We start from the raw sequence: 10,122 nt of genomic DNA, 5'->3' as shown, positions 1-10,122 counted from the left end.
GAACGTCTGAAAAAAAACAACACAATTACTCTCAGGCCGGCTTAACGATTGAGAATGAATGATGATGAAAGCTTCTCAGAGGGGTGAAACATCACAATGCATTCTGGGAAAGATGTGCTCCTCGAGTGTATATCATTGTTCTGTCGGCCCCTCTGTCCTTGAGGGTCAATGTCACTGAGTCCCGTTGAGTTTTCTCAGTGGAACAACACTCGAGATAGCGACTATTCCCTGAAGAGGAGGTGCCAAAGGGAGGAGAATAAGAGCACAATTATTGAAATTCACTGCAATGCAATCTGAGTCAATCAGATTTTTTATGTTTTGGGTTTGTGAGTCACTATCACGAAGGCTGATAGTATCCAGAATCCAGGAGAGTCACGGCAACATTTGAGCAGTTATTATTTCCCGGATCTTTAAAGTTTTGAAGGCTTTGTTGGGAGTAAAAATCGTGAATAGACTTCAAGGACAAAACAATAATGGAAAAATTACATTTTGCTGGAGCCAGCTGCTGGTTAGCTTAGAGTAGCATAAAGACCAATAGAAGAAGAAGAAGAAGATCGATACCACTCTCAGGTCTGTATGGTAAATATGCTACAGCCAGCAGCTGGTTAACTTAGCTTGGCTTAGCATTAAGAGTGGAAACAGGGAGTAACTGCTAGCCTGGGTCTGTCCAAATATAACTAAATCCACCTACTAGCACATCAAACCTCAATTAGCACGTTATATCTCGCTTGTTTAATACGTACAAAAACTGAAGTGTGTTGAGGGGGGCTACGTGAGGACTATTTCTTGGCTTGGAGCAGTTGCCTGGCAAACATCTGTGACTCCAGGAAGTTACTGGTCCCAGCCAAGAAATATTCCCCACCTTAAAATGGCAAATTGCTGTTTTACACTTTACACTTTGATTCCTGTATTGAAGATTGAACAAACAAGATAAAACATGTAAATTAGTGAACTTTAGAGGACAGAGCCAGGTTAGCTGTTTCCCCCTGTTTCCAGTCTTTATGCTAAGCTAAGCTAAGTTAACCAGCTGCTGGCTGTAGCTTCATATTTACTGTACAGACATGATGGTGGACTCTAACCCTAACCCTGTCTTCAGTATACCATTGAATAAGTCAACTGCTTGACTCGAAGTAACCAGTAATCAGTGACTGTGTAAAAGTGTTCCTGAGACAGTGTGAATGTTCAGCAAACACAGCATGGGGAAATACAATGCAACATAATGCAACATATTTTCAAAAACCACTATCCTTTAAACAACTGTTTATTGTGCTTTAGTCTGGTTCCTCCCTCACTAGCATCCCCTCCGGTGGCAACACAGTTAGATGTTTCATTTTAGATAAGAGACAATTATTGTACCACATCACACATACTATCGCTATCAGCAGAAATCTCAAACCACAGAATGCAATCCAGATACCGTGTCCCTGTGCCCTTGGTATTTAATGACATTTCTCTCTGTCGGGGAAGATAGATGGAATCCATCAGAGCGAGGCATTTGGAAATGTTTGACTGTTTTTTTTGTCCGTTTGAACTGGGCCAAGCAAAAACACATTTACAGTACTAAAGCTAATCTGAAAACCCTTGTTGTTATGACAACCACACCATGCTAAAGCTACCTTTCATTTGTTGTACGAATAAAAACAACAAATAATGTGAATGCGTAAAAAGGTTTGTGACCGCATTTATTTTCAGGGCACATTTCCTCTACTCTGCAAATCTCCTCCTCTAAACACAGTCAATTTCAGTCCGGCTCTCACACCATTATGATTCACAGAGGCCAAGTATGAAATTAGTTTCTTTTTTGACAGAACACATCTTGATTGACAGCTCAACAAATGAGAAATCATTTACTGTGAACAGAGCAGCCGCCTGCTTTTGGCAGAGATGCTGCCGGTCTCTGAGGCGAGTGTGTGCCTGTGTGCCTGTGTGTGTGTGTGTTCAAATGGCTTTAAAAGCAGATTTAATGTTAGGTCTGAGGCATCAAAACCACAATAGCAGGGCTGTCAGCCTAAAAAAAACAGTTTACACCATTTCCGGTGTAAAAACCTTTACTTGGTTGTGGTTTTTACATGTTAACATGGAGGGTCAGACCAACAGAACAGACTTTAATCTGCTGTATGTGTAAGTGGACCGCAAAGAAACCTTTAAAAGCAAACATGCTCCTTCTTCAGTATTTCCTGTCTCTGGGTAAGCAAAGTAGAGAAGAGTCATCAAGTCAGTGGACACACTCAGTAATGTCAGTTACACAGCAATAACTATCTACATGATTTTTGCTAAGATAAGCTAACATTAGCTACCAGATGAGGAAAAGTTGTATCTGCAAAACCAAGTGTATTGAATTGAGGAAGGGTGCATTTCCATGTTTATCTTTTCTTCTTCGTTTATAGTGAAGAATGCGTTATTTCTTCTCTCAAAAGTTACATAAGTGTGTTTCCATCCACCTGCCTTTTTGAACATTTTCAATTTGTGCACCTGAGAGCAGTGGATGGAAACATGCATTAATTCACATTTTCTTTTGCAGATTTTTTGGAAATTCTTTACATTTAGTTTTAGTTTTTGCTGAATTTGAATGCAAACTTGGCTACTGTCTCGCTTTAAAAATACAGTGTTTGACATCATGTCTCTCTACTCTTACTGACCATGAATGTGTTCTGAAATAACACTATTCAATGCTGAGATTTTTAAACTAGATATTATTTATTGTACTAAATACTTTGCACAGGACTGCATTAGTTTTAGCTAGGTGCACCTAATAAACTGACAATTTCACTATTTGATACTGTTGTCTGCATTCTCAAATGCTCAGACAGTACATTTATAAACCCTTTACAGACTCAGAACACCTCCTCTGCGTTGATGCCCGTTTATACATTATACTGTTTCTTTAACTAATAGACTCAAAGAGCTTCAGGCACCTCTATTAAAAGGTCACCGTTCATCAACAAAGTGAACTGCTGCATTAACTCCGCTGTAGAATAATCAGGTGAGCACAAATGAAGCACGCGACTACCATGCCAGCATTTTGTTTCTCGCTTTGCCAGTAATGGCTTTTTGCTTTGTCAATCTACATACTGTCCACTTTCACACATACACACAGATGGGTATGCATGCGAATGCAAACACAGACTGCGTACTAAATTGCTTCAAGCCATTAAATTGTGGGTAACAGTCTGTCCTATCCTTTACTTAAACAAACACTTTGAATTGATTATCAAAGTAGTTGCAGATTAATTTTTATGTCAATCGACTAATCATTTAATCTGCTAATTGTTTCAGCTAACTTTTAATAGCCTCACATGCATTCAAGAAGACCCATCTGTGACAAGTCTCTTTGAATCTGGATTCAAGCGTGATTCTGCCATCTAGTGGTTGGAAATGTTTACTGATTTTCATTTCGTTCAGGTAACTGGATTAAAATCTGTTCCTTTATGAACAACAGTGCTTTAGAACAGTGAACAGTAATTTCTTTGACCTATGACTGTGTTAAAGCTCCTTTGTGCTCCTGGGAGTTCAGAACAGGTGAGAGGTAGAATGACAAGATGAAGACGAGCCTTGAGGAGAAGGCAGGGACACACCTGGACACGTCAGCCCCCAAACAAGAACATTATATAGAGTCAAACGTGTATTTAGCAATACAATATTTCATATTAAAGTAGCTTGTTATCATGTATGAGCCAGAATCAGTCCCGTGGAGGCCATTCAGGTGATTTATTGCACCTTGTGGCAGCTGTATTTTGTATAAACACACATGCTATATATTTTTTGTCTTTAACAAAATGTCTTCCGATTCGGGAACAATGTGAAAAGAAAATATAGGACAGTTTTAATCTTGTTGAAATACTTACTTTTCATTCCTTTATGCACACTCAGTTTCACATACTACCATTGCACATAATGACACTTCAATCTGTATGCCATGTGAAGAACCATTAGAGAGAAAATATTGACCCAAATATAACACAGTCCTGATTGTAAGACCTGTTTAGATTTTTGGTGATAACACTTTGAATTCAACAAGGTACACAGATATATCATCATAGACATCTTTTAAATAATCGTTTTTTTAAATCATCAAGCTTATATTAAAATGCAGTAAGGATATCAATAAAAATAAGCATTAAGCAGTTGATTAATGTATTAACTATGCTACATAAATCGTGACTCTTTTGCAACACAGTCCCTGTAACGTGTTATATTTAGCCTACATGGTATCTTATGAATCTAAAAACCCTGTTTGTGGCTGCACTGCTTCTTACATCAAACCAGGCCGGGCAGCAAACCTGCATTGCCAACAGACTTAAAAAAACACATGCAAATAATGATTGGAAATGTCCTCCAATGGCGAACCGTACCACTGCAAAACAACTCAAAAACAAAATGAATCTTGCATGTTATTTATTACTTTTTAGATTTACAAGTTATTTTCACATTTCTCTTAAAAAAGGCTAACAACTCTCTGGTGTTACAGGTATCAATACACAATGAATGCAAACAACTGCATTTGTTGCACAGTTCAGAAACATCTTCAGATGTGTAGCCTATTAAATCATGACCTGCTTTAATAAGCACAGTCTAGAGCTTTCCATATAACTGTGTCATGTCCCTAAAAAGAACAAAATGCTGTGATCTAAATTGCAATAAGACAAAAATCCTTAAGATTAAATGCTCTGTCTTTTGCAATTTCAGCATTAATATTTGGGCATTTGTTTCTTTCATAATGATGATCAATGTAGATGGAAATGACAAGTAAAGTAGAAAAGTAAACTGCCGATATACATGTATGTGTATGTACTAAATACATTCACATACATAACATAGACACACACACTCAAACAAATGGGAAAATGGCAAACAACCTCAGCATCACCCTTCCAAAAAAAAAAATCATTTACGACAGAATCAATCAACTAAGACAGAGGCCGAAGATGAACAGGGAGGTAGATAGATACACGGGGGGAAAGACAGAAGAGAAGTAGTGAGGGACCTTGGTAATTCCCTCTAGCTTATGATTCTTTTTAAAAAAAGTTCCTTAAATCAAAGAGGATCCAGATAATCTCATCTGTAATCTCAGTTTAAGTGCAGGGGTGGCGAGTGGCTCTGCCCTCTCCTGCCTCTCAGGGTTTTAGCTACGTGCTGTCCTTAAAACGATGTTCGGGGCTCGCTTACTAAGTTCATTGTGTTGTACTTGCTAATTGCCCCCGCTGCAGCACCGGCTGCTGCGGCCCTGAGGAGCAGCTTCTTGTAGATCCACTCCTGTCCTGGTCCGCCCTCCTTGTCCAGCTCCACCCTGAGGATCGTTCTTCGGCAGCTTCTTTGCTACAGGATCGCGGCAGGATCACAGATGTTTAAATATAGCACATTTAGAGCAAAGTTCAGAGTTGCAACATACAAAAGTAAAGGTTACACCTGTCTATTCAATGAAACTTTTGTTACAAACACAGAGAATCAGAGTCTGGCAGGTGTCACGGGAAAAACAATCATTTGTGTGAACTAATTAATAATTTGTGCTGTCAAATTAGTTAATTTGTTGGGATGTCCTGATAGCGTGATGGTAAAGACGTATGCTATATAACCACAAAGTCACTGGTTTGATTGCTGCATGTTATAAGCCAAGTGAATTACTTAAAATACTTATTTGTGCTCTCTAATTAATGCCATGTTATTGTAGCTGTATGAACTGAATTCACAGATTGTTGTGGCTACTCAGGTCAGTGTTAGCAGCAGGCTAGCAGCTGTGTTTTGGTATTTTAGTGCCAACAAATACTCAATTTATTCCTTCGTGTTAATCGTCGTTTGATCACCAAACCTACAGAAATAAACATATACGCATCACGCTTACAACCTTCAAAGTTATTGGTCTCTCCACCTGAAATCTCTTAGACCCCAGCAGCTCTTTCAGATCTTATCCGAGCAATGTAGTTTCTTTTGATTATTGATGAAGCAATGTGGACTGAGTTGTGTTAACGTTGACATCCCTTAAACTAACGTTTGCTAACGTTAAACCTATTTATACCTATTTAAGCAGGTCAAGAAAACTGTGTCACTTTTCTTGTTTGGAAGTTTGTGTGTAGTTCAACCTTTCTGCAGAAATAAGGGGCCAGTAAACTAAGGTGTTGCCTGAAATATCCATCTGTGGGAGCAGAGGGAAGGATGATTTGACTCAATAGAATGACGCACTTACCAATGGCCATGAAGATTTCATTGACATTCATGGCAGTCTTGGCTGAGGTCTCCATGAAGAGTAGACTGTTGTCATCAGCGTATGCTTGTGCCTCCTAAGAACACAATTTACATATTGAGGATAATATTAGACATTTACTGCATGATGTAACAAATTCAGGATATGGCATTGAATATCTGAAATCATTTGTGGAACGTGTTAAATTGAATTATATTTTGGCGTCTTCATACCTGAAGCTCTACAGCTCTCTTGTTTGCGATGTCCGCCTTGTTTCCAGCCAGAGCGATCACGATGTTGGGACTGGCTTGTCTCTGCAGCTCCTTCACCCAGTTTTTCGCTCGTGCAAAAGTATCCTAATCGAGCAACAAACTTTATCAATATTGCTCTCACCCAGTATATTCACATGACAACTATATTTAACCTTGGAGGAACACTTTACCGCAGGTACACTTCTGTATAAATTCACAAGAGCTTGACCGACACCTGAACCTGAAGACGTGACCTCAAAACACCGACAGGTCTATTTTTAGACAAGATGTAATTCAATATTAAACATAGAGAGTGTCTCGTGTCCGCAGTTTTGATCTACTTTTTAACACCACTCCAAACAAATCCTACACACCTCTATAAGACATACTAAAATTCAAAATTGCGTCTGATTATCAGTTTTTCTACAAAACTTCTGAATTCAGCTGTCTTTTGTCACATTTGGTAGCAAAACAGTGAATGTGACAAACAAAAACATAGAAAACCATTAAAGCCCTGCAGGTGAAACCTACTGTATTGGTAATGTCATAGACCACGATGGCCGCCTGAGCACCTCTGTAGTACATTGGGGCCAGGCTGTGGTAGCGCTCTTGACCCGCCGTGTCCCAGATCTCAAACTTCACAGTGGTGTCGTCCAGACAGACCGTCTGAGTGAGGAAGGCAGCTGAGGAGAGCAGGACAATGAAGATCAGTGGAATGATAACGTCTTAGGGTCCATCATCCTGGAAGATCCTGTGCATGTATGAGTGAGTGCTTAAAGGCTGTGCATCACTTCATGATAGCTTGGACAAAAGCTCCATGTCATTCACAACAGCACAAACATGTCTGTGCCAATCTGTTCCTGTTAGACCTGCGGAAATGAGGTGCGAGTGCAGAGTTTGACCCAGATTGTTAAATGAAACACTTGTTTTGAGCATGGAAGTTCATTCTTGAGCTTGGGCACAGTATGTGAGACACCAAACAAAATGTGAGTGTAACACTAACTATGAACAACAACGCCATCGACTGTCTTATTAAATCTGTAATCTCCTTCTTACTTATTGTTTGATCCAATAGTCCCTGATTTAAATCTAAACTTTGGCAAATTTCAACAATTTTATTTAGGTAAAGTTCTTGTACAGCTGCTTGTGTTAACTTTGGCTTATTTTGGTAAATGGAAATGTGTTTATAACATGTTTATATGTCTTATGTATTGTATTGGCACTAGTATTGATTCATTTCAAAGCCACTTTTGAACAAAATTCACTCCTTCTAAAGTCTACAAACACGTGTTTGTCTCTTACCTCCAATGGTGCTCTCCTGGAATTCATGAAACTGGCCTTTGACAAAGCGCAGCACTAAGCTGGACTTGCCCACCGCCGACTCCCCCAGCAGCACCAGTTTGAACTGGCAGATTTTGTTTGCTACTGCGGCACCATTAGGCCTGGTTGTTCCTCCACCGCGCCCAGCCATTGACAGAGACGGAGACTGTTAAGGATGAGATGGGCTGAAACTACAGGTTAACCAGGGTTAAAGACGGGAGCTGAGTGTGGACACACAGGCACTGATGGTGAGCGAGGTCAGTAAACCAGACACCGGGTGGGAAGAACCGGATCAGGAGGGCAGTGATGGAGTGGCCCGAGTGACCCGGTCTACCTTGAAAAATAAAAACATGAAAAATCAGTGGATCTACTTCCGAGAACACCTACAAAAAACAAAATAATAAAGATCTGATTTGATCAAAAGAATAGTAATATCTCTGAATTTCAATCATTCCTTTTATTTTACCTCATAACCCTTCTAAACCAAAAGATATTCAGTTTGCCATCATATACAACAAAGAGAAGCTCACTTATTTTCATAATAATTATTTTATTAAAAAAAAAAGTATGCTCAGCTGAAAAGGATTACTCAAATGACAGATAACTAATTGTCAACTTTTTTGATAACTCATTAATCACTTCAGTAATTTATCTAGAAAAACAAACCGTTACCTTGTTGTTGCTTCTTAACTGTGGGGATTTCATATATATGAAATGAAAATAAATTTTTAAACTATTTTCTAACATTTTATGGAGAAAACGATTAATCAATTTATCGATAAAATAACCTGCATACTAGTTGATAATTAATATAGTCGTTGGTTGCAGCCCCATACATTTTTTATTTAATTGTATAAATAAAAACATTTTAAAATACACATTATGGTATTTTCCCACTGACATTTATTTCATGTCACTTTTCCTGACAGTGTAGTTGTCACCAGTCACCTAAATCCCTAACGTTAACCCTATTAGTACTACTTATTTAAAACGTTATAGCTGAGAATTAGATGATCAGTAAATGAATAGTTTATGAACAGCCAGACACTTCCAAAGGTTTAAAAGTCGATCATGTAACTGACTTTACACACAGCTTTTTTAATATATTGCCTCGCCAGGTTAAAATTGTCATCTTTTTGGAGTCAACATCACACTCTTATACATAATAGATGTTTATTTTAATTGTAAACACAACAATAACCACCTCCAAACAAACTGATTACATCATAAATCCGGCTAAACCTGCTTATCTTAACTTCGACCGTACAACCTGACAAAAACAGAACCAGCTGTAAGTTAGCTACGAGGCTAAATGCGAGACGAGTTAGCAATGCTAACCTCGGCTAACAAGAAAAAATCACTAAAAGGAAACAAATAACACGTTGGCGTTCTTACCAGCAACGAAAAGTATTATCCACTCCGCCCCGTGAAGAGTGAGTTATAGCCGTGTTGTTCCTCGTTAACAACGTTTTCTCCTAAAACACTTTCAGGTTCAGCAAAATATACGCTTCCGCCTTCTGTAACCAAAACACTTCCTGGGTTCGTCCATCATGTGATGCAATGTCACAACCAATCAAATGGCCGGATAGTGGGCTGTCAGAAACAGAGCCAATCCACTCGGGTTAGAGGAAGCCAGCTCACTGCAATACATTAAAAGAAATCTATTCATTTTGAAATTATATGTTAATAATATATATATATTCTTGTAATTCGTTTTTGAGAAGGATTATATATTTTGTAACAATAACGTTAAAGTCACGAACATGTTTTTTTTTTGGAAAATGCAATTCCTGATGTTTAATATGCTAAAACTACATTTAGTTTTTTCATGCAGAACAAAAAAAATTAATTGTATAGTAAAAGTGTGATAATTTGTTGATTATACACATACATGCTGCTATTTTACGGTTAATGCAACATTTTATACTGTAGGCAACATTATCACAACATGATGAAACACTACACACAGTGAAATACACACTACGAGCTTCCTCTTCTAACACTCATTTCAGCATCTCATCTACCACAAGGTGGTGCAATGTGATAGAGGAAGAGAAAATTCAGCAGATCTGGTGATTCTTCACCAGTAATAAACCAAAAGAAGCTGAAACATGTAAAAACATCATTTCAAGAACAGGGTGACACTGAGGCTGATGAAAAGAATATATTAAAAAAGAAAAAGTGTTAAAAACACAACCTGCAGTTCAAATACAGCACTGATAACACAAACTGCCTTGACTGAATAGCAGGTTTATAAAAAGTCTATATTTTTATTCTGGGACTCCTCTAGCTTTGCATGATTCACAGTTAAAAAGATAAATCCTTATTTATCTAATATTGGCCCTCAGTTATGCAGCCCCTCAGTTCACCCTC

At 38.4% G+C, this 10,122-nt stretch overlaps 1 protein-coding gene across 2 annotated transcripts; it reads right to left on the bottom strand.

Annotated features, from left to right (window-relative positions):
- Positions 1-4,378: 4,378 nt before the first annotated feature.
- Positions 4,379-9,268, bottom strand: LOC139303144 (ras-related protein Rab-5C-like). Of its 2 annotated transcripts, none has more exons than XM_070926867.1 (6): positions 9,145-9,268; positions 7,732-8,083; positions 6,961-7,112; positions 6,412-6,534; positions 6,182-6,275; positions 4,379-5,316 (listed from the first exon to the last, which is right to left on the bottom strand). In XM_070926867.1, exons 2-6 carry the CDS (start codon positions 7,898-7,900, stop codon positions 5,189-5,191), a joined length of 666 nt encoding a protein of 221 aa, XP_070782968.1. In that variant the 5' UTR covers positions 7,901-8,083; positions 9,145-9,268; the 3' UTR covers positions 4,379-5,188. The 2 variants fall into 2 exon arrangements, with proteins under 2 accessions (XP_070782968.1, XP_070782969.1); XM_070926868.1 differs by having other exon boundaries at positions 7,732-8,079.
- Positions 9,269-10,122: the final 854 nt, after the last annotated feature.

Source organism: Enoplosus armatus, chromosome 20, assembly GCF_043641665.1.
Source record: "Enoplosus armatus isolate fEnoArm2 chromosome 20, fEnoArm2.hap1, whole genome shotgun sequence".
In the NCBI taxonomy this organism is placed as follows: Eukaryota; Metazoa; Chordata; class Actinopteri; order Centrarchiformes; family Enoplosidae; genus Enoplosus; species Enoplosus armatus.
Note: the sequence above shows the minus strand (reverse complement) of the source record. Positions and strands in the feature narration are given on the sequence as shown.